At 27.9% G+C, this 25794-nt stretch overlaps 3 protein-coding genes and 1 non-coding gene across 5 annotated transcripts; 3 read left to right on the forward strand and 1 right to left on the reverse strand.

Moving 5' to 3' along the window:
- The first annotated feature begins 698 nt into the window (after positions 1-698).
- Positions 699-803, forward strand: Trnai-uau (transfer RNA isoleucine (anticodon UAU)). Its single transcript has 2 exons — positions 699-736; positions 768-803. It is a non-coding gene; the product is annotated as a tRNA-Ile (tRNA).
- A 2904-nt stretch (positions 804-3707) lies between these two features.
- Positions 3708-4611, forward strand: LOC128953590 (glucose-induced degradation protein 8 homolog). The gene is made up of 2 exons (XM_054299082.1): positions 3708-4129; positions 4191-4611. Exons 1-2 carry the CDS (start codon positions 3821-3823, stop codon positions 4563-4565), a joined length of 684 nt encoding a protein of 227 aa, XP_054155057.1. The 5' UTR covers positions 3708-3820; the 3' UTR covers positions 4566-4611.
- A 23-nt stretch (positions 4612-4634) lies between these two features.
- Positions 4635-7499, reverse strand: LOC128953591 (serine hydroxymethyltransferase-like). Its single transcript, XM_054299083.1, has 4 exons — positions 6772-7499; positions 5460-6145; positions 5022-5372; positions 4635-4956 (listed from the first exon to the last, which is right to left on the reverse strand). The coding sequence occupies exons 1-4, from the start codon at positions 7089-7091 to the stop codon at positions 4790-4792; spliced, it is 1524 nt and encodes a 507-aa protein (XP_054155058.1). The 5' UTR covers positions 7092-7499; the 3' UTR covers positions 4635-4789.
- Positions 7500-14540: 7041 nt separating this feature from the next.
- Positions 14541-20542, forward strand: LOC128953599 (protein Gawky-like). 2 transcript variants are annotated; one of them, XM_054299095.1, is made up of 10 exons: positions 14541-14763; positions 15807-16292; positions 16353-16959; positions 17021-17778; positions 17877-17934; positions 17994-18061; positions 18139-18297; positions 18363-18512; positions 18576-19817; positions 19884-20542. In XM_054299095.1, the coding sequence occupies exons 2-10, from the start codon at positions 15909-15911 to the stop codon at positions 20427-20429; spliced, it is 3972 nt and encodes a 1323-aa protein (XP_054155070.1). In that variant the 5' UTR covers positions 14541-14763; positions 15807-15908; the 3' UTR covers positions 20430-20542. The 2 variants fall into 2 exon arrangements, with proteins under 2 accessions (XP_054155070.1, XP_054155071.1); XM_054299096.1 differs by lacking the exon at positions 14541-14763 and adding an exon at positions 15696-15748.
- Positions 20543-25794: the final 5252 nt, after the last annotated feature.

Raw genomic sequence — 25794 nt, forward strand, 5'->3', positions numbered from 1 at the left:
TGACACTTGTTTTGGATATACTCATAGACTCATTGATTAAAAAGTGATGACAAATGGATAACTTAAATGATTATATAAATTGATAACAATTAGCGAACACTTGATATAAAGTGTGTGTAAATTAAATAACTAATAGAAAAGTTTTTTAACAATATTTTTAAACATGAAGAGGAATGACATGAAAGGGGTTAACACAATAGCGGTGATGTTGTGTTTACTTTAAGTGCTGAAACAAAATCATTTGTTGGCATCACTGCTGGTTAGGCCAACTTGGCATCGATGGCATCAACTAAAGGACAGGTATGTTTGTGCTGTGTGTATGTCTTATGTTAAGTGTTATGCCTTTTCTTACATTAACAACAAACTATTGGCTCTCCATTTGAGACGAAAGCTGTTCTACAGGTGTTTCAAACCAAAGATATGGTTATTAAGGGCTTCAATGTTGAGGAATGTGTTCCTTAGCTTAGCTCAAGGCTGTCCCACAGCACAGGTATTACTCGCACTCAGTAATACCTGAGGACTAAAGCACCCCAAGTAATACACAATACATTTAAAACCTTATGCAACAAATGATTTAACTTTTTTCATAATCTTTATGACATCTGGTGTTTGGCGTTAAAAGACAATAATTAATCTAAAAACCGGCAAAAATAGGGCTTAACTGCCATATATAGGCCTAATATGATGAGCCGTCACACTCCCCAGTGGCGCAATTGGTTAGCGCACGGTACTTATATGACAGTGCTTTGTGTGCATTATACTGAGTAATGCCGGGGTTGTGAGTTCGAGCCTCACCTGGGGAATTTTTTTTATCAAATACTTAATAAATAGTATTTTTCAATGATTTTATTTTTTTAATATAATACAAATAATGATATATTATAACAGTAATACTTAAATCATATAATAATCAAACAATGTTAATGTTTTATAAATTAACAATATAAATCATAATAGAAAATTATACTATAATTTAAGTAATTTACATAAAGTTATACAAAAAGATATATAGTTAGAAATTTAACGATACATATAATTTAATTAATATTACGATAATTATAACCAAAATCTATATTATTAAATCATTTTTTAGTACTGTTTTATCTCACAATAAGCATCAATAAAATGATTTATTCCCAAATAATGCAAAACAAATAAAAGTTATTATGAAGTAATAGAGTAATCATTAGTGAATTCATAAATAGTTGATTCATTAGTATTAGACTTATTGGTTGAAAATAGATCGTAATATCGTTGACATAGAGAACGGGACAAACCATGACTGACAAAAATATCACTTTTGTTGCAAATAGTGTCAAAAGAATTGGTGGCAAAAATGAATTTATTAATTCCATACCAAAACAGTGAATAAAGTTGTGTTTCACTGATTGTCGCCGAATCGTCGATTAAACAACAGTTGAATTTGGATTTTGAATTATTTGCAAATTTCGTATAAAATGATCTATCATTTGAAAATAGATCGATACGACCGATGATTACGGAACAGGTGTTCATTAGATCATTCTTCACTTGATTGTAGATTTGGTCGAGAATTAGTGCACTTTCGACAGACAGTTCACTTTGAATGGCAGACGTTTCCAAATATACCAAACATTGTTCATAAAGTGCTTTCTTGTTGTCGTCGATATCCTTCGTTAGCTTATGTTTAATGTTTTTGATAGCATATTGATTCAGATGGAAGTGATGATCTTCCATTTTATAAGTTTTAAGTTTTTTACTTTTCAATATATCCTCAATTTTCTTAAGTGAACTGTCATATGAAGAGGTAATCAACACTTTTTGGCCTTTCAAGACTTCGGATAATGCTATTTGTCGTCCAATTTCAGACAATAAATGTGTTTTATCTGTTGATTTGATTAGAAAGAAATCTGAAGTATTTTCTGAAGAGTTGGTGACGACATCGAAAGCCATTTGAATGCATTCAATCTGTTGTAAATCAAATTTCATTTCATTTACATTCACTACAATACCTGATCTTTTTGTATGAAAAATTGGATTAAATATTTGTTTGCAAATCGGAAACGATTGTAGTTTTATGGCAGCTCTGGCCTGACTTATGTAATAGTGAGCGCATATGATTGGTTCGGCAACTATTAGGGCATCATTTCTTAGAAATAACTCTTCACTACATTTAACAACAAAAGATAGTTCTTCGACAAGAACTGAGTCTACTTTATAATCCTTAAAAAGTCTTAAGTGATTCATTTCTGACTGATTTTCTGAATTCAATTTACGTATTGAGTGATTGTTAACATAAGCCAAATACTTCTTGCGAGTGATAGAGTGTTGAACACTGTTTGGCTTCAATTGGACGGCCGTTTGAAACACTATTAACTGACCGAACTTAAAGAACGGACTCTCTTCGGGATTGAAAATAGATATGCATTTCATTTCGAGTCCATTGTCTGTCTTATCGGATCTCCATTTAGTCAAAACAGAACAGTGTTTACTGTTATTCTTAGCTCTCATACTATACTCGCGTTTCATTTTTAACCACAAATCAGTTAAAATATATGGAATAAATACAGTAAGAAGTTCTTCATGTGAATCAAATTTTATGACTTTACTTATGTCTTGTAATTGTTTTTCCATTGATATATTACTATCCTTTGACTCCAAATCATTGCCATTCAAATCCAACAAATAAGTCATAAACTCTTTGATATTCATTGGAATCATTTCAATGGCATCACAAGTAGTAGTCAATCGATTATTTGAAACAGATTTTGGTTTATCAGTTGGTTCTGATTTAATCCGTTTGTTTTGATTATTGCTTTCAATGAACTCATCGGACGATCGTTTGTGTGATCGTTGAGTGGCGGAGTCGACCACTTGTGAAGTATTAACAATATTAGTGGCACTTAGATCAAGAACCGGTGCATTAGTAGTGGCCGATTGTTCTTCATTATTGTCTTCCTCTTCGTCATCCAATTCATATACTTCTTCATTTCCGTACATATTTTTCATGAAATCATCCGACGATTCGTTGCCATCTTCTTCTTCTTCATTATTATTATTATTATCTTCACCCGACTGTTGTTGACCATCGTTGACAATGTGTGTGTAATCATCTGTATGTGTATTATCTTGTTGTCCATCATTGGTGTCATTCATGTCATTCATGTCTCTATCGTTTGTCTCCACAATTGTCTCCATTTATGTCTAAAATCGCTGTAAATGTGAACCAAATGTCGAAATCATTCGAAAGTATCAAAACATTACATAATATTTAAATCAATCGTTTGGCCGCTTAAGAGATCAATACATAAATAACGTTTTATATACAAACAAATTGTATTTATTATTTTAAGTATAAATAAATAAATCAATTAAATAAATAAAAATTTTAATTTAAGATTTTAAAAATAATTAAATTAATTTGTTGTAAATATTTGATAAAAAATATTTATAATAAATAATAAACCATTTATAAGATAGAATTTTATTAATCATTAAAATTGCGTAATTTATTTACAATTTTATTGTAATTTTTAATATTAATCATACTTTACAAACATAGCAATTGAGTCAAAACTGCCAATTGTTATGCAGTAAAGTAATAGCATTAGGGGTCAAAACTATTATACAACTATAATATTATACATATATTAAGATATTTTCTAAAAACATATTTGAAATAATATTGTTTGTAATAAATGAGAGAAATATATGATTTGATATAATATTCAATGAACTCATAATAAATATTAAATATTATTCACAAATCACTGAATTGTCTGTCAATTCATCGATACATCACTTGAATTGATTCACTTATCTGAAGATATTTATACAGATAATGGATGAATGGTTATCACGTCTTGAGTCGATGCAACTCAAGAGGAGTGAACTAAACCTTTTAATTATGGATTACTTGATGGCCGAGGGATTTAAAGAGGCGGCCGAACGATTCAAATGCGAGGCCAATATAGACACCGAAAAGATGAGTGAAATGGTTAACATCCGCGAGACAAGTGACCAAATGGATAGAAGAATTGAAGTAAGGAATGCCATTGAAGACGGAAAGATCAAAGAAGCCATGAATAAGATTAATGAATACTATCCCGAACTCATCGACAATAACAGACACTTATATTTCAAACTACAGGTAATTATAATCAATTAACTTATAAAATAATTGTTCCCATAATTAATGGTGTGATTTACAGCAACAACAACTGATTGAACTGATCCGCGATCATCTGCTTGAAGAGGCCCTACAGTTCTCACAGCAACAGTTGAGTGTCGACGGAGATTATCTACAACTTCCAGAGCTTGAGAGGACATTATCACTGTTGGCCTTCGAGAAGCCGGAGAACAGTCCGTACGCAGACTTAATGCACGCATCGCACAGACAACAGTTGGCCTCTGAATTAAACGAAGCAATACTTAAGGAGGAATCGGGTGAAGGACACGCAGCAAAACCCAAATTGGTTTCACTCATTAAACTACTTTTGTGGACACAAAATGAGTTGGAGAAGAAAAAAGTAAAGTTTACTAAAATATCAGATCTCATGTCCGCTTCCTTTTCTAATGGCGACTAAAAATCATTCACTTTTTTGACCAAATTTATGTAATATTATTATAATTAATAAAATTTTCGTATTTGTAATTATCTTTATTATTATTATACAGTATAAGTAAAATTATTTTAAACTAATGTCATATACTTTTGTTATTTTCTAAAATTAAAATTTATTTCGCGATTTCGCACAAATTAATCAAAAGTATAAAACAACACTTTATATAATAACATTTTAAAGACATTTCAATATTTGTCATAACCAGGCATTGGGAATGTCTCAGCAAAGGCTTCTACTTTTTCTCTCAGCTCAAGAATTTTTGCCTTAAATTTGTCGGAATTCATTGTCGCAAAAAAGTCTTTAAGCAGAACACCAGGAGATGCCGTTTTGATCTCTTTGGCTAATTTCAGACCTATTGAGATAAATAATATGTAATCAAACCATAATAACCAATCTTTTTATCTCTTTCATACACACCTTCATCAAGGAATTGAACAACTTTTTCGATGTCATTTTCTTTAAGTCCTCTTGTGGTAAGTGCAGGAGTTCCCAATCGAATACCTCCTGGATTTAAAGCGGATTTATCGCCGGGAACTGTATTCTTATTACAGGCCACTGATATTTCCTCCAACACTCTCTCAGCTCGTGCGCCATTAATACCAGTTGGTCTGAGATCAACCCACACGAGATGATTATCAGTACCGCCGGTCACACAGGTATAGCCGCAAGCAATCAAATTCTTTGCCAATGTTTGCGCATTACTGATAACTTGTTTCTGGTATTCAACAAAATCAGGACTCGAGGCCTGTTTCATAGTAGTGGCGATGCCTTAGTTTTATTTATAGATTAAATTTAGATAATTTTATCAAATGAATTCAAATGTCAATTACGGTAAATCAAAATATCAAACAATACCGGCAATAGTGTTGTCATGAGGACCTCCTTGAAGGCCAGGAAAAACTGCTTGATTTATCTTATCTTCGAAGTCATAAAACTCCTTCTCTCCAGATTTGGAAACAGATTTAAGTCCTTTCCTATAGAAGATGACACCAGCGCGCGGACCTCTCAAAGTTTTATGAGTAGTTGTAGTAACAATATCGCAGTACTGGAATGGTGTCGGAACTAATTTGGTGGCCACTAAACCACTTACATGTGCCATATCTGCCATCAAAAGGGCACCATTTTCTGAAGCAATTTCACGGAAACGTTTGTAATCAAGATTTCTTGGGTAACAACTGATTCCGGCAATTATTAGTTTGGGTTTAAATAACTTTGCTGTTCGTTGAAGTTCATCGTAATCTATTAAACCGGTTCCGACATTAATCTTATAAGGCATCGACTCAAAGAATATAGAAGTGGCTGAGATCTTCTTTTTTTCGGTAAAGTATCCATGAGTCAGATGTCCGCCATCAGGTAAATCCAAACCCATGATGCGTCCATGAGGTCCAACCAGTGCTGTATAAACAGCAAAGTTGGCCGGAGATCCCGAGTAAGGCTGAACATTAACACCCCATTCCTCGGGGTTCAGACCATATGTCTCGAGAGATCTTTTTTGTGCCAAACGCTCGATCTCATCGATGATCTCATTTCCGCCATAATATCTAATCATATAATCAATTCATATTTGGTTTAAAAATTTAATATAACATTAAATCTAGTTTCATATATTTATAACTAAATAACAAGTTTTTTCGGAAAATATTTTTAGTTTAACGTATATTCATTAAGTATATGCATAGAGACTCTGTATTACATATTTTTTATATAAACTAATACAGTATTTTACATTTATTTCTCATAAGTAAATAATTAATAGTTAAGCAATAGTCTGGTAATGATAGCACAAACGACAGTTCAAAACTGGTCTATAGAGTCAACTGGTTTGCCGTTTGAATAATAAAATTAATTTTATAAAAACTATTTGATATTATCTAATACTTTAAAATATTAAAATACAAATTTATAACTATAATAGTTAAAAAAAATATTTACAAAAAATGCTTTATTAGTTTTAATAATCAATAGATTGATTGAATATAAAAATTTTATTTTCAATTTATATGATAAATGTTTTCAATGTGAATAAATAGTAATATTTATCAAATCATTTACAGTACTGTATATTAATGTATAGAAATTGATATCTTTTTGTGTCTTAATGTTTGCTTATCAAACAAATTATAAATAATACGAAAAATTTTTGGATAATCGATATATTAAGACAAACCTCTGTCCGGGATATCCCTCGGAATACTTGTTGTGAAGACAAGTACTGAGACATTGAAGAACCGAAAGACTCGTGAAGTTTTCGGAGGCAATCATCTCAAGGCCTCGGATTTGTCGCTTCTTCTCCTTATAGATTAACCCTAAGAGCTCGGGATCGCTCTCATCGAGTGATTGGTTGAGATACCACTTGTTTGAAGACATTTTACGGACAGTTTTTGTCGTTGCAAACAATCGATTGATTTGATGACTTCTAGCGAAGTATCGATGAAAATGGTTAGGAATGTGCTCTAAGACTGCTGTAAAACAATGTAAAGCAAACATTAAATGTTATGGAGATATGGCTTATGGGTTGTCACTAATGCTATGACTTAAATCACATTAAAATGCAGTTATTTTATTCAATCAAATATCTCTTTAATGAAGAGAAAAAAAGTTTTGCAAAACTTTTGCAGACGTGTTATTGCTATCAAAAAACTTGTATTTAAATCAATAGTATTTAGTAGTGGAGGACCAGTATTGGCACAGACTTATAGTCTAACATTTAGTTAAACCAATTGAAGGACATCTCTCATCTGGTTTTGCTTTTTGTAGATAATTTCAAAGATAGACTAATATCGCAAAAGTCATAACACTGTAAACAATGATAAGCGACAAATAATTTGACGATTATTAGCTACAAATCAGTAGATATTATGTTAATAGCACTTATGGTTGACAACACTTACATCTAATAAAGCAATTAATTGTTAAAAATATTTTTTAAACATTGAATCAAATTACTATAAAAGAGATCAACTTCATATACAATACTGTTTTAACAAATCATTTATAATTATATATTTCATACATTTATTTACTTTTCTATTGGACGACAATATATTCAAACAAAAGTGCGCTAAATATTTGTATGATTTTTGCTAATAATAATGACTTAGATGTTACAAATGATTCCCAATTTGTCGTTTATACATGACTTGAACCATTTGATTGGATAGTTGTTATAGCTTTGTAACTAAATCGGATCAATTAGATGACTAAACATATAAATTACTATTTTATATAAATTGTTATATAAATAGATAAAATTGTTAATTATATGATATTAATATATTTTTTAATAACTACAGTATTTATCAATTTTAAATCAATTATATCGTTTACTATTATAAACAATAAGTGATTGTTTTTTAATATTATTTTTTATAATTCATTTAAATTTACTTAAATAGAATTATTACAATTTGCTTTATTAAATTAATAAACTTGAATAAATTTATAATGTACATTAAAATTAACAAGGTTAAATTAATGTGTCAATTGTTGCAAATTGTAATTAAAATTAATATACTGTATATATAATAACTTACTTGTTAGATTGTTTTTATTAGTTGATGTATTAAATTATTATACAAAAATTTATTTAATAGATTTAATATAAAATATAATACCTAATGATATGACAAAAATCAAAGTAAAATCTAAAACAATATTACAAACCAATTTTATTAAGCATTTTATCCTAAAAACATTTAATTTAATAAAAAAATATTAGTACTTTTACTAAATCTTTAAAAATATTAGCTTTTAATTCAATTTTCAAACTAAAGGTAATTTTGGTCCTAAATAATAATGTCACTAATACTGTATAACTATTAATAATAAAAATGCAAACTTCTATACTACCTATAAATCTTATTATTTATTGGTTTGTTTTTTTTTTGTTAAATCATTTTTTGTTGCAAATTTTTGCATTTTTCATCATTTATTAAATACAATATATATATATATATACTAATATAATAATACTTTATATATAGCCTTAATATTTATCATTTCTAATTATGTTATAAGTTATGTATAAAAACAATTTTTATAGTAATATATAAATCTCATTAAACGTTACATTATTTTAAATAATAATAATAATAATCACATGATATATATTGATTTGTATGATAATATTCGCATAAATAGAGAACTTCTACTGTTTTTAAGTTATTATTATTTATAAATACATTAAAATATAAAATAAAATAAAATTTTACTATTCAATATAAATTATGTAACGCCTTTATTGTATAATTAAGTTATACTGTACTAAATATGAACTAGTTTACTTTATTTCTAGTTTACTTTATTTCTAGTTTCTTTATATTTTTGCTTTTTGTAACACAATTTAAACATATTTATGTCATTTTTATTAATTATTTATACAAAATTTCATAGAAAATTGTCTTACATTGTTTCAATATATTAGCAAATCAAATATCATGAGTTAAATATACTGTATATGATATATTTAATTTAATTATTTAATAATATACAGTATAATAAATTATAGTATTTAGTAAAGAAAGCTACTAAAATTTCTATATTTGTATATTATTAATCTATAGTATTTGAATTAAATATTATAATTTAAAGTTGTTTTTTAAAAAATATCATTTTATTAAAGATATCCGTTAGTCGTAATAAGCAATAAATAACATGTGATAACTAGTTATTATTAACAACTGTTAAACTTTTTATGCTGTAATCGTATAAAAAATATTTCAAAATATTTTAAATAGCATATGTTGTTTCAATATAAAGTAACGAAATGATTAAAAAAAAAACATACAACAAATTTAATATAAAATGTAATTATCCAAGATATATTAGTTAACTTAAAACTAAATTTCAATTAAAAAATTAGTTGTATAGTAATTAATACCAGTATTGTTATATTTAAATATATTTTTTAATTATTTTATTACCGATAATTAGATTGTTTAAAAAGTTATATCAGATTGACTACAAATTTTGTAAAAGCATTATTTAATTTTAGATATTTTTGTTTTGTTTATTAATTCTAAATATTTATACAATAAAAATAGTGGTCTTTTATTTTGTAATTCTATTTTTTTGTTGATAAATACAGTATAAATAAATACAAATCAATCAATCAATATATACTTATACTTATATTTTAATAGTTATTTAAAAAATATCTCAAAAAATGCTTATATAAAATTGTTATTATAAAATCGTAAATATTTTTATATACAAATTGAAAATTAAGTTATTTATTTGTACTAATTGTATGACTTGTAAACAACTTTATCATAAAACTTAAAAGTGAAAGTACAGTACTTTGAATGCTAAGATAAATTTTTGTTGATTTAGTATATCAATAAAGTTTACATTAATATAAAATTCAAATTATAAATTATCAAATATTATTTTAGTATATTTAAAATCGACTAATGTTCGTCTAATTAATATATTGTAATGATTGCAATTATAATATGTTTTTAATTTTACTAACAAACAAGTCTTAATCTTAAATAAAAAGTTTATAAAGTATTAATTGAAAATAATTTATTTAAAAAATACAAAATAAAATACTCATTAAATCAATGATTTCATTACAATCATTAACAAAGTTTATATTATGTAAGACATGAGGGAAAAATTAAATCTAAATAATAAATAGTTATATGGTTTTACTTAAAAAACATTTCTCAATATATCTATTTTGTTTATAAGATATATATTGTATGTCCACTATAGAGACAATGCATTTAATTAATGTTTTATATTTTATTCCCTATCAATGATTATTTGTCTTTTAAAAAACATAAACTTTTGAAGTCATAAAACTAATACTTCCCGGTTAGCGATTTATACCAAATTTGATTTCAGAGTACTATAACTATAAACAAATAATAATTAATTTGTACAAACTTTGTACAACCAAACCCTAATAAGTTAAAGACCTCCAAACTTGTCCCATATGTTGCATCAATACTTAGTCCTCCAATGGAGTACTAATGGCAACAATGAATCTGACCTCTTATTGGTAACTATCAGAGCCATAGACCTCAACAATATAAAAACAACTGTTAATTAGATCCCTATATGGGATATAGGATTCATTTTAAGAGATCCACTCATTTATATATAATGTTTTATATATTCAATAATTATCTAACTATTACTTTATATTAATCAATATATTTAATTTAATTGTTATAATTTAATAAATCACAATAATGTTTATCTAATAACTTGTGTCACAATTAATTTACCACTATTTAATACTATTAATTAATAAATTTTTTTTGTTGCTTTTATCACATAATAATTAATAATTTAGACAACTTTCTAAAACTTCAATATATTGCATATTCATATATATTATAATTAATTTCATATTTAAAACAATGAGAATAATAGAAAGCATTGTCAGAAAAAAAATTAATGGCATAAATAGGTTGATAACCATTAGTATTAGTCATAGCGGCTATACGTTAGGTATTAACAATTTGGTCACAACATACATAATAATGATAATACAAATTATAAATTTTGATTTTTTTAAAACCTTCCATAGAGTGCTATACTCCCAGTTAATTGTAATTTTAGTCGATTTTTTAAAAAATCAGTGGTTATTATGGCAATACTATAAAATACATAATCAGATCAGTTCATCCATTGACGACATGCTATACCATAATATCCAAAATTGATATCTCCCTCATCGTATAGGATGTACTCTTTTATTGACCTCAAAATGAGTCTCAAAATAACCGAAAATTATATGCAGCCATATCTTTAGTAATTGAAATCATAAAATGTGTTCAATAATAATAATACTAATTTTAGAAACATTTCGATTATAAAAGTGAAAAATTTATATAAATTTAGTTTTTATAAGTAATACTCGAGATATCGATATTTAAAAAGTTTATGTTTGGGCTTAAAAGTCAGTTAAAAGTAAAAATAACACACAATATTAACATTTAAAAATAGTGTCTAAAAATTAGAAATTTATTAACAATTTTCGGTATGATTTTTAAAAATCGGGTTCCGTGATCTGGTCACTTTCGGTGACGGGATCAAGTTGTTTGGACTTGAATATTAATTGTCTTTATTAATCTGATTTTAAATAAAAGTTTCATTTTTATAAGACATAATTCCGGGATTTAAATATTTAATTTTTTTAAAAATTCTAAAAAATTGTCAGGTGGTGCTTAAATGTCATTTTTTAGTCATGAATTTTACTTTTATTTAATTTTAAAAATTTGAAATCAGAATTTCATACTGAAATGCGACAGACAGACAGACAGACAGACAGACAGACAGACAGACAGACAGACAGACAGACAGACAGACAGACAGACAGATTTATGCATTTCGATAACAAAACTTTTTCAAAGTTTAATAATTTGTGTTACCATTTAATGAACACATTATTTATTAATACAAAACTAAGTTATAATATTATAAACTAATTTTGCATTTATAGATATATAGTTTAAACATTTGTCTTTTTATAATTCTAAGCCTAGAATTATCAGATGAACTTCAGGTTCAGTTTAGGATCAGTGATCAGTCATAATATTGTACTCAGAAATAGTGAACATAAGAAACGTGTACTCAGTTTTTAAATTTGGTTAAAATATAATTTTTCATTTAAGATATTGTATTCAAGTGGTAGTTATAAACCATTATTAATAAATTATTTAAAGCAATAATAATTTTTATTCCAAATAATTTGCTAAACGACTAAAATTTTAAAGTATTATTAATATAAGTTACAGTATTTTAAATGACAATTAATAAAAAAAATATTATATAATATTGATTTATTATATATTATAAATTTTCAATAATTAATCAATAACATATATTTTAATATTACAATATACAGTACTGTACATACAGTAAAATAAATTATAATAATATTTATGAATTATAAGTATTTATTGATAACAGACTCGTGTATATTTGATAGAAGTTTGATTGTGTGATTAAATTAGCACTTTTTATATTAATAATGTGTAAAATTAGTAAATAAATATATTTTTAATTAATTGATAAACATTGACAGCTATTTTTATTATTTTTAAATAAAATACATTACAATTAGATTTCAATTTTGGATTGAAGTCATATTACCGGTAAATGCTCTGTTTATTAGAGAAAATAACTTTTTAATTTGAAATAATTATTTTCAACACATATTTGACTTTTTAAAAAATGAGATTTAAAAAAGGGTAAAGACCTGGGATATTGAAAAACTCATTAATTTAATTATATATTATTATACTTATGTTTGTAATTACGACAAAAGATACATTTCATGTAAATCTATCAGAAATGAGTCATAAAGTGTTTGAATATTTTATAAAAGATATCTACAAAACAATTATTTCAGCTTAAAATCAAATAGCGTTTAAAAATGTTATTTTATGATGCATTCACTGATTTTTTTATAAAATATATTTATGACAAATTGCTTGTATGTTATATAAGCTATTAATATGTAATTTTGTATATAATATTTAAATGAATTAGATTAACAATAATAATAACAAAATCTCATTAAATGTTAATTAATAATATAATGTATGTGATAGTTGTTTTATTTATTATGCTATAATATAATGTTATATACAATATATTTAATTATAAAATGTTTGACAACAAAAAACAATAAATTGATAATAAAACAAATGACAACTAATATTACAATTTAGAGACCAATTGAATGAAAGAATTACAACTTTACAAGTTTGCCGTCTATTGTCACTATAGTGTGTATACACTGTATAAGTCTCTCAATTTAAATATTCTGTAGTTTTTCATTGAGTTTACAATTTTCAGAGCAAATACTAGAAAAAGGGTGTCTTTTGAAGACATGTCTGTGCGATACCAGGAAAATGATATTATATAAGACATAATGGCCTTCAATGTAATGCTATTTCTAAATATTTATTCACTTTTAAAAAAACTAATTTTTATTTTAAAAATACAATTTTTTCTTCAATTCATATGTTTTACATATTCACGATATTATTTTAATTATCTAATCATTGATTGTATGGTATTTGTAATTTAATATATCTTTTGGCTCTATAGTGAAGGTCTCTATTTAGTTACAAATTTCAACACTTTTTTCCGATTCAAATATCATTGATATTTATTTACAAATTTTATTATATATCACAAAATATTGTATAATTAGTTGATAGTTAATGAAAAAATATTTTGAATAACTAAATACACACTTTATATAAAGTACTACATATTGTCATTTAAAACAAATATTGTGGTAATAATAATAAATAAATAACTAAATAACTAAATAAATAAATAAATAAATAAATAAATAAATAAATAAATAATTGTTAATATTTAAAAGTATATAAACTAATGATTAATTATATAAAAACATTGATCAATATTAGCGTTAATTAACACAAGTTTGTTAATCTACAATATAATAGTCTGTATTAAACTTCAATACAGTATATAATATTAATGGCAAATATTAGTCTATTTTTATTTGTTTCAGTGTTTTAACTGTATATTCAATTTATAAAATCTAGGTTTCAATGATTATATACAGTATATTCTCGTTATATTAGCGTATATATAGATTAGTAAGAATTGTATTTTAATTATAGTTATTGTATTTTTGTTAGTATTATATATATATTAATAATATAATTATATTTATATTATTAAAAGTAAGGATTATTTGATTGAAATCTATTAAATTGTTTGATATATCCGATGGTATTATATATGTTATAAAGTATTTGATTAATAAATGTGTGTCTATTTGTCTATTTGTCTATTAGACTAATGCTATAATATAAGCACGTCTTGAGTACCGATAGTCCGATAGCAACCCATTGACAGTAGAGAGAGGAGAGTATATGCCATATACTATATGGTATAATGTTATGTATAATGTATGATATACTGTATATTGTAGTACTAATACAGTATGCGTTGGCACTGGTAGTGACAACACAGACAACAGGTTTGCAGTGTTTAAGCCAATCGTGTTTAGCGTTGCGCTCAACACTAGAGTATATGCATTGACTGATTGAATGTAGTGTTTGTATGTTATAATGATATCTAAAATGGCTTCACTCATAGTCGGCCATATCGTTGTCCAACTGTTATGATATTTCGGTCATCACTACTGTGATTACGGGTAAGTCTATACCAATATCAACACCAATACTGTCACACTATATATCTATATATATATATATATATAGGAATATATATTTATTATCATATATCAATTGATAGTGTGTATGTGCACCAGTATGTTATGCTACCTGTGCCAACATCGTCACCCGTGACCCGATAACTAGTGTTTTGAAATACCTTAAGTGCTATTAAGTGACAATCCATTGAATGACACTGTTATGTAATGATGGCATTGATGTGTCTTTTGATTTGTTTGATATGTCATATGATTTGCATGTTTTGTGTCCACCAAAGCCTCGAAACCTTTTAATTAAATGCATTTAAGTCTTTAATTTGTATTTCATTTAACATTTTATTGTTTATTATTATTGAATGATTTGTTATTAATATTTTTATACAAATTGTGTAACAAATAGTGTCTGTATTTATGTTATGTTTTTGTTGTCTTACATATTATAATCGAAATATTATATTATTATTATTTATTAAGAGAGCAGAGAGAGAGAGAGTATGTATTGAGTGTGTGTGTGTATACAGCAGTGTGTGTGTGTATAGGAGAGTATGCTGTCAATACAGTAGTGCTATAAATGTTAAGCAATGGTAGTGCCAATAGTGCTCTACTATAGCTAATAGCTTGATATGTATGTATGTTTGGGCACATAATTAGAGGCATAGAGTTGTTGGTTGACTTGTGTGTCTCATATGAGTTCCATCAGCAAAGCATATATTGACTATATATGAGCGCAAACTCACAATAAGCTAACTGTGCTCTTAACACAACCCAATCTCAATGTATGGCTAACCAAATAGTCTAAGAATTTAACATTTTATTAATATTTATAATGTTTTTAATTAATATTTTTAAGAGTAATTATCTATTGCTATACATATTTTAATTGAAGTATAAATGGTGTTAATTATTGTGAATATCATATATTGTCGATCTATTTGACAAATTGGTGATAATTTAGTGACATTTGTTGGTAATGATTGACTAGTGATGTATATATTATTTTAATACAATGTTATATATGATTGCAGACACAAGTAATCAACGAAGAGATTTAATCGTTGATAGTCTTGAAGATTACTCATAATTTAGAGCCCATTGTTGTCACAAGTGATTTGTTATAATCGCAAGCAATGGGTCTTCACGGCGGCGGTGAAGAGTCAGTGACGAGTGGATCGAGTGGTTGGGGATCTCTGCCACCGATGAGCTCATCGTCAGCCGAATGGGGCAGTAGTGGTAATACTGCAACTCTTAATTCAAGTGCTAATCATTGGCCAAATAATAATTCGCGACAAAACGCGATCTGTGATCAAACTCTGTCGACATCTCCCAAGCCTTCGAGTTCATGGGCACAGGCGGCAGGTAAAGGACTGAACAATGGACCAATTGGACCAAACCATGATCTCAGTGTGTTTGGCAATAATGACAATTCCACTAAAAGACAAACCAATAGTGATTTGCAACAATTGTCTAATGATAAAGACACGGTTCTCATCAATGACAACTGGGGAATAACTGTAAGACATATACAGTATAACAGTATATGAGATATAATGTAATAATACATTGATTAATAGGTGATAAACCAGGACAGCCCCTGGAAACTCCCTCCGTCCCCTCAGTCGAGTCCAAAAGAGTGTAACAGTGGTTCGCAGTGGAAGAGTAGCACAAAAGGAACTGAGATCTGGGAAAATACCGTCCGTCGCAAAGGACCGACGCCTACGCCCACATCAATGTCCTCGTCGTCATCATCCTGGGGTCACCACACACACACTCACACTCCCTCTACTCATATCGGTGGCACCTGGGGTGAGGAAGAGGACTCTAGCAATCACTGGACAGGTGTTCCTCAAGTGAATAATAATAATAACAATCCCAATAATAATAATAATAATATTAATCCCAATAATAATAATATTAATCCTAATAATAATAATATTAATCCTAATAATAATAATAATAACATTAATAATAATAATAATCCCAATAATAATGCCAACAATTGGACGAACAATGGTTCGAATAATTCTAATAATGGCAACAATGGTAACAATAACTCAAATATGCAGTGGAATCACAACATTGATAAGGTTGAGACCAATTCAAGACACAGTTCTGAAGGTAGAGAAAATAGACCGAAAACTAATCATAACTCTAATTGGTCTGAATTTGGTGTAACAAATGGTGAGTCAATTTGATGATAATGATTGATAAAAGTTGTTACAAATGAAATACTGTTTAATAGAACAAAATGATTCCAATGGACCCGACTCTTCATGGAGTGAACCCAAATCTGATCAGTCGTTCGGCACTTGGGCTCCGGAGTCGACTCATAAAAAGGATCCAAACTCTTCCGGTTGGGATAAAGATTCAAGCGACAGCCACGGCGGTAATTTTGATGACGGAACCGCTGTTTGGGGTAATCCTGTCCGTCAAGGAAAGGTATCACATTGGAAGGAACAGTCGCAAACTGCCAAACAACAACAACAACAACAGCAACAACATCATCATCAACAACAACAGCAACCCATGAACCCACAAAACTCAAATCCAAACGGCAATAACTTGAGTGGAATTTCTGCAATGATTCCTTCTAGTCCTGGAATGATTCGATTGCCCGCCGGTGCGCCCATATCTGGTAAAAACGGTGACAGTTGGAGTAAACCCTCTCCGCCCATTCAGACTAATAGAGGTAACTCATGGTCAGAGACATCTACTCGTGATTCTCCGTCAAACAATTCGGTTTCACTTTGGGGTGATTCCGACAATAAAAACAGTTCAGTTCGTACACCGAATACTCCGAATTGGGCCGAGTCTTCGAACTCTAGTCCACTGGCCTATTGGGCAGCAAAGCCAAAGGCAACTAATAATCCCAATGCAAACTGGAGTGACGGCCAGATAGACACAAGCAGTTGGGGCGGACCTAAACAGGGAAAGCCTCTCTCCAGAGATATTATATGGGCGAGTAAACAGTTCCGCATTCTTACTGAAATGGGCTTCAAGGTATTGGACAGTTAGACACACTGATTGACCACTTATTCGTTACTAACACATAATATCTTATATTAATTTAATGTCTAATAATTTGATTGATTTCACAGAAAGAAGATATCGAGAATTCTTTGCGTAACAGTTCGATGAAACTCGAGGAAGCAATTAGTAAGATATTGATTACAGTTAGTAGTAGTAGTATATTAACGAAATTATTGCTTTTTAAGTTGAATTGAAGAACTCTTCCACTCGTGATTCAAATGCCATGGATTTGGATGGTTTGCAGCGGTTAAAGGTAATAATAATTAGATTATACTGTATTAATTATTTTTGAAACTAAAATTACCGGTAATAATAAAATTGTTAAAATAGGGATCAGGAATGGGTTCGAGCAATACTCCTAGTCTACTTAGCAACACATCAGGCATTGCCAACTCTAGTCTTTCCAGTATTAACCGAAACCCTTTGGGATCAATTCTACCGCCACCACCACCACATCAATCAACAGCTCAGACACAGTCATTCACACAAGTAGTTTATTATATCGATGTACATATAGTCCATAATTTTCTAAACATTGTTATTGTTAAAATTAGGCCAATCAGGTTCAAAGTGCCTTAGGATCGAACCCGAATGGAAGTCGCATCGGTGGTAGCGCACAGTCCAATCAGCCCAATGCAGCTCAGCTCCGACTTTTGGTACAACAGATACAGCTGGCAGTTCAAGCCGGACATCTCAATGCACAGGTAGGCATCAGATGAAAGGACTGATTAAGTATTTGTTGAGTAATTATTTTAAATTTCTTACAGATCTTGAACCAACCTCTGGCACCTCCAACATTGCATTTGTTATATCAGTTATTACAACAAATCCGAATCTTACATCAGTTGCAAATCTCAGCAAATCAGCACTTAAGCAAAACCGGTCCCACAAATGCTGGTGGAGTGCCGGCCATCCAGTCGTCAATTAATGTACAAATCACTCAAACGAAACAACGCATTCTTAACTTTCAGAACCAAATCGCTGCCCAACAGGCGATCTTCCTGAAGGAACAGCAACAGAGCCAACATATTGTTACACAAACTCCTAACTCTATGAACAGCGGCGCCAATACATCGACGCCATTGATTTCACAACAAACTGCAAATAATGATTTTTTTAAGAGTCCACAACAAGACAATACACTTGTGATAAACAATGACAGAGAACTTGGCCCTCAATCGTTGTCCCGCTTTCAGACCACTTGGAAGCAAGGATTTACAAAGGATGACATGAAAGTGAATAATATAATAACCAATGATTTTAGTCGAGCTCCCGGACCTATGCCTAAACACAATGGCTTAACACGAAATGATGTCTCCAATTGGACTGCCTTTGGCCAAACTGACGAATTAGGCGGTTGGCCTTCGGATATGACTGTTAACTCACTTTCCGGTGCGACTCTTCCAAAGCACAATGACTTAAAAGATATTTCAAATTCTCTGTCCAACGCTATTCCCGATGCTTATAATCTGAATGATTTGGTGCCAGAGTTTGAGCCGGGAAAACCATGGAAAGGTAACTCGAGTCTCAAAAGTATTGAAGACGACCCGACTATTACTCCGGGTAGTGTTAATCGTTCTCCACTTTCAATTAACACAATCAAAGATCCACTTTTTAATTGGCCCTCAAAACTAAGTCCTGGAACTCCTAATACAAATGCTGATTCCTTATTGTCATTGTCTTCAAGTACATGGGCTTTCACTCCGCCTTCAAATTCGCACATTTATAATACTGTTGACAATAATAAAACAAAGAATAACCTAAAATCCCCGTCCAATTGGGCTGAGCCTCAATTGAACTCATGCACTGATAATCTGTGGAGTGGCGGTTCTGTTTCCAAGACAAGAGGACCCCCTCCAGGATTAACGCCTCAGATCAAAAGTCCGGCCACAACTCTGTCTAACTCTGGAGCTGTCAATCAGACAGTGAGCTCAGCTCACACTCTCTGGAATTCAGACAATCGTCATAACGGCTCGGAGTTTCTCTTACTCCGCAATCTTACGCCTCAAGTATATCCTAGAGATATGAAAGTTATGTTTAATAATTAATATATATTTTGTTAATTTATTGAATAGATTGATGGTTCGACCCTCAAGACATTATGTCTACAACACGGGCCGTTGCAGTTATTTCACTTATTTTTAAATCATGGCATTGCACTGACTCGATACTCAACCCGTGAAGAGGCCATCAAAGCGCAGTCAGCTTTGAATAATTGTGTTTTAGGCAATACTTCAATATTGGCTGATATTCCACAAGAGGCTGAGGTTCAACAATATCTGCAGCTTATTCAAGGTGGTGGTCAACAAATTGCATCGAATCCCCTAAACTGGTCTCAAAACGGCCAAAACAACAGTTCATCAAATGGCGTGAATCAGTCATCGAGTCTGTATCGTAACGCCAACAGCTCTCTCCAATTTGCCGGAAACTCCACATCGAATCCATCAAAGATGGAGTCGAGTACTACCTCTCCGGGTTGGAACACATCAAGTATAGGCATGTGGGGATTTGCCAATTCCGGCAATAACTTATGGAGCGCTCCCAGTGCTCAAGACAGGAGCACTCCCTCATCAATCCAAAGTCTATTACCCGGCGATTTACTTGGAAGTGAAACTAATTAACTGCTTAACCGCACCAAAGGTAGGCCTCACTCATGCGACTCCTTCTCATCTATACATTTCTTGCATCTTATTTTATTTATACATTGATATATATAAATATATATATAAATATATACAGTATATATTTGTTGTTTTAAATTATTAATTATGTTTGATATAAAAGTATCAGAAATTGCATAGACATGAGGTCCGACCAAATTATGGTGTTTTTAATGAACAATTTGACAACAATTACATTACACACAAAATATTTTACAAAATATAAAACAAATCATTTTAAACAAACACAAACATTGACACACATTTGTATTTTGACATATTTTGAACTCAAATTAACATTAAACCAATGATTTAAATGCCATTACATTCTGAATAGCAATCATTTGCAATCAATTTATATAAAGTGATTGCTATCGGAATAATCGCCAAATTAATTGTGCTTTTAATGAGCGCTATTTTGACGCAAACAAATCAATACAATAATACAATTTATTTAATTATTATTATTATTAAATATTATATTATTAGTATATTATTAAAAAAAACATTTTTGTGTTTTATTTTCAACGTTTTAAATGATAGTGTGATTTACTAATTTTAGAGCAAATACCACTTCTTATTATTATTTTTATTATTATATAAAAAGAAATATCAAATTTGTGCGAATTATTAAACCCAGAATTGATGACTCTATTTATTATTTTATTTTTTGAGAAAAGCGATGAACTGACCACACGATGGACCACATCATCACACACTTGTTGGCCATCACCGGTCGGATCAGTTCATTGCAATCTTGTGATACTTCGCGTGCTTTATAGTTATTGACGACTTTCCAAACAAATTCAATATTAATATTAATAAATAGTGTATTATTATTATTATTCATAAAAAGTGAAAAAATAACAAAAAAAAGTAAAAATAGTTTATAATTTTGTGTATATATTATTGATATAAATATATTATTATTATTATTAAATGTTCTAAATGTATGATATAAGCGGGTAATCGTTGTTATTATGGTTAAGACTATACGTTAATTCCTTTTAATTTTAAGGTTGCGGTGCTTTTTGCTCAGTGATCACATGTGGGCGCCGTATACCACAGTCTACGATATTTTCTAATTTAAATGTTTAACATAAAAACTATTTGACAAAATAGATATTATCATCATTTAAATTGGCTCACTATTTCATAATTTAGTGCTGATTTTGAATCAATATTTTTTGTCACAAACTTTGCTAATCATTACGAGAAAAATGCACAATAAAGCGAAACAAATATTTAAACTATTGAAACTGAATTATTATAAAACAATAATTTGTAAAACACTTATTGATTGATTGATAGGAAATTAGTTATTAATTTAATTAACTAAAATAAGAGATGTATTTGAATAGTTGACATATAAATATAGTGCATAATTGTTAGCAATCATTGATGAGTCAAATTGTGATTTGAGATACCATTTCAAGTGCATTGATGTATTGATGTTCAATATTTCATTACAAATCCATTATATCGATGCACTAATAAATGCTTAATTTCATTAAATCATTAGTTCATTATTACATAGTTTTTAGTTCATTAATCGGTGAATTGCATCTATTTCTCCATATTATTAATATTATTGCACAACTAATTGAATGATATAATTATCACTATTTTATCAACAAAACAAACAAATAAGTCAATACTTCAGTAGAATCGATGCATAACTGTATCGATAAATCTCTAATTTATAGGCTCTTTCTGTGCCTTTTGATTAACAATCGACCTCTCGGTTATTGATTGATAATAAATATATTGCATATATTTATCTCAAGAGCTCACCAATTGTGATGTCCCACCAAAAAGGACATGGATTCTCTAAATTATATAATTCAATATTAATTGATCAAAACATAGTTTTAAAAATTATTTAATTAAAATGAACTTTTAAGATGCATTCAGAACTACTATAATTTATTACAATTGTGTATATCAAAAGTTAGTCTAAATTTTATTACTCGTATCACTTAACTTATGCTCTGATTTTAAATCATTAGCATTTATATAATGAAATAAATAAGATTATCATTTATCACACACACATATATATTATATATATAAATATAATTTTTAGAAACTTAAAGTGATTAATAAAAGTCTTACAAATAAATACTTGAAGAGTCATTCAATTATTATATACATTCCTAAAGAATATTCTGTTTTTATTTTAAAAAATTGCTTCAATAAAAGCATTAATTAGTTATAAAAAGATATTATTGTAAATGTAATTATAATAATTATTATATGTTTTAATACAAAAGCGGTGCTTTCTTTTTTAAGTCTAAGTTGCTTTTAATCTTCCCATAAATCTATGCCATAAACCCAAACAAATTTCAAAAACGACGACTTGTTGTGAATATACTGTTGTTGATAATTAAATAAATTAACAAATAATTTATTAATTTAATAAATGTGACATTTTTATAAAATTAATTATTAAATTTTATCACATATTATCTAATCAGGCAATGGGATACACACCAGTTAGTTAGCCTTTTTTATTTAAAAATTGATGAGTCCATTGTCCTCATAAATCCCAGGTTTCAAAGCTGGTTGTGTATATCCAAATGGTTGACTGGCCATCAACTCTAGCCTCAAAATAGCCCACTGCATATACCTTAAAGTATGGCACTGTCATATTAGGTCAGGGCTGGACAGTGTCTTCCCTTTTTTGATGAGGTTTTTTTTTGGTGCACCAAAAATGTTGTGTTGTGTTATTAAGTATATTAATATATAACTTATAATTCTTTATTCCGTTAAAGCATTTCTTTGTTTTTAAGTTTATTAAAATAATTAAAATTATTATTATTATGAAAAACAATTTTGAACGCATTTTCAACACATTGTGCTGGCTAAATGATCTCTCATGACAACTAATTATTATGAATAATTAATTATATAAATTAACTCAAATAACAATAATTTTGACACAAAATTAATAAAAAGCAAACAAAAAGTTTTTTTCAAATGATGTATGACTTATGCATTGAACGAATTCATTATAATAATGAGTTTACTCTCAAGTATTTCATACAATCATATAAAGCCTATAATATGAACATATTTTTGGACTAATTTTGCAGTTATTAAATAAATTTATTACAAAAATATAGGTTTTATTTTGTTCCTACATTTAAATGTCCAAAAAATTGATTTTTATTGTAATAAAAATATCGAAAGCCTTAATTGCTATCTATATATTATAGTTGGAGCCAAATAATTACAGTAAAAATTGTTTGATTTAGTCAATGACTTTGAAAATAATTGATTTTCATTAACAATTGATTGCTCTTTTTTGTTAATATGCAATCATTGTGTGTGCATTTGTGTGAATGTGTTATTTTTATATTAACTAAAAGTGTGTGAAATTTGTTAATGAAAATTCAACTGAGTTTTTCATAAGTTATTTTTGACTAATTGAAGCAAATTTTACTTTTGAAACATTTAACAAAAAAATGATAGAATTGTTTTAAAGCATTAAAATTGAAGATAAGATGATATTAAATGATAATTAATTGCATTCCACACATCATTGATAGTGTTGTATGCGATAAATGCATTATTATTATTATTATTATAATATATTACTTATATGATTGACTTTAATTAATAGATTATTTAATGATATTATTCTTATAGTGAATTGTACTGAAATATTATTATTATTATTATTAAAGATATTATAAATCTTTGTTCAAAAGCCAAAATCAAATACTTTTTACATCTCTTATCTCTCAATAATAAGTAGTATTGTATTGAATGACAATTTTATAGAGTTTAAGTTGATATGATTTGATTTTATTAATTGTGACAAAAATTTCTATTATTTTATTATTATTATTTGTTTATGTATTTTAAGTATATTAAAGATCTCAACAAATTATTTTAACTAAGACATCATTTCTTTGAAATTATGATCTAAATTATTGAAATTTATAATTAAAAAACAATTGTAAAACCACTATTATAATCATGTATGGGTTGATTTTAACGATTTTATAACTTAATTGTAATTTTATTTTTGTTTTTATACACTACACATACAAAACACAATAAAATTTATATGTAAAACAAAAAAAAAATGATAATTAATATCTAGTCATGACATTTGAATCACAAAACATAGTATTGAATTTCCAGTATATTTACACCAAAAAAGGGTTACATGATATATATATATATATATATTGTATATACAGTATATATATACATATATATAAAAATTGAGAGAAACGACTGTTATGACAAATTATATGTCAAAATATATTTTAGATTTTTTATTTATAAAAACAAATTGTATAACAAAAAGATGCAAAAATACACTCAAAATATGTAAACGAATACAAAATTATTTGCCCGTAAAATTGATTGTGGTTTTTGTTACAATAATGTGTTACAAAAAATATATAATTATTTTAAAAACGATATCAAAAAACTAATTGTTAAACTTCTGCCAAAAATGCAAAGTATAGATATTGTATGTATCGAAGTGCTGCCTATTTTTAAAAAATCCAAAATATGGCTCTAATCCTAATCTTATCGCTTAATACTGTATATCAATTATTATTATAAGTTAACAATAAAATTAATTAAAAATATGTTTTGTTTATTTATTTATTGATATTATGCCATTATATAACTGATAATTAATGTTTATTTTTAAAGATAATTTATATCAATGTTACAAATAAAAGGTGTTTATCCTTAAAGGTAAGTAATTATATTTGTGAGTAAATATAATATATTTCAATGTTATTTATTAACATTTTTATTATATAACTTTTTGTTATGAATATTTAATTTACCAAACGTTTTATTTACTAATTAAATTTCTTTAGTAATGTGTTTAAAAAATCATAATATTTTCCTAATAATTGTTTCAATATTACTAACAATTATTGTAATTAATGTATTGATGTATTCACCACACAAATTAATATAACTTATTTATTACTAAATGTATGCCAAAATGCTATTCATCTTTATATACAGTACAGTATAGTACAGTTTATTTATAAAAAAAAGTTATACAAAAGTTGTTTACATTGCAAGTAGTGATTTAATTTTTAGTATATTTAACTTTATTTTATGTATTTTTAATAATAAAAATTATATTACCAATTGTTATTAATTTTATTGTATTTTATGCTAAATTATAAATAAAATACAAAATAATAATTATTCATTGAATATATTTATTTTATTTGCCAAAAAATTCTTAATTATATGACCTCCAGTTTCCTTTGAAGACACCCATCATTATAAAGGGTAATAAATCGGACCAAAAAAACAAACAATATATATATAATTTATG

The sequence above is a fragment of the Oppia nitens genome, unplaced genomic scaffold, assembly GCF_028296485.1.
Source record: "Oppia nitens isolate AA-2021 unplaced genomic scaffold, nextdenovo-longstitch-racon4-pilon3 scaffold23_pilon_pilon_pilon, whole genome shotgun sequence".
Lineage (NCBI taxonomy): Eukaryota > Metazoa > Arthropoda > Arachnida > Sarcoptiformes > Oppiidae > Oppia > Oppia nitens.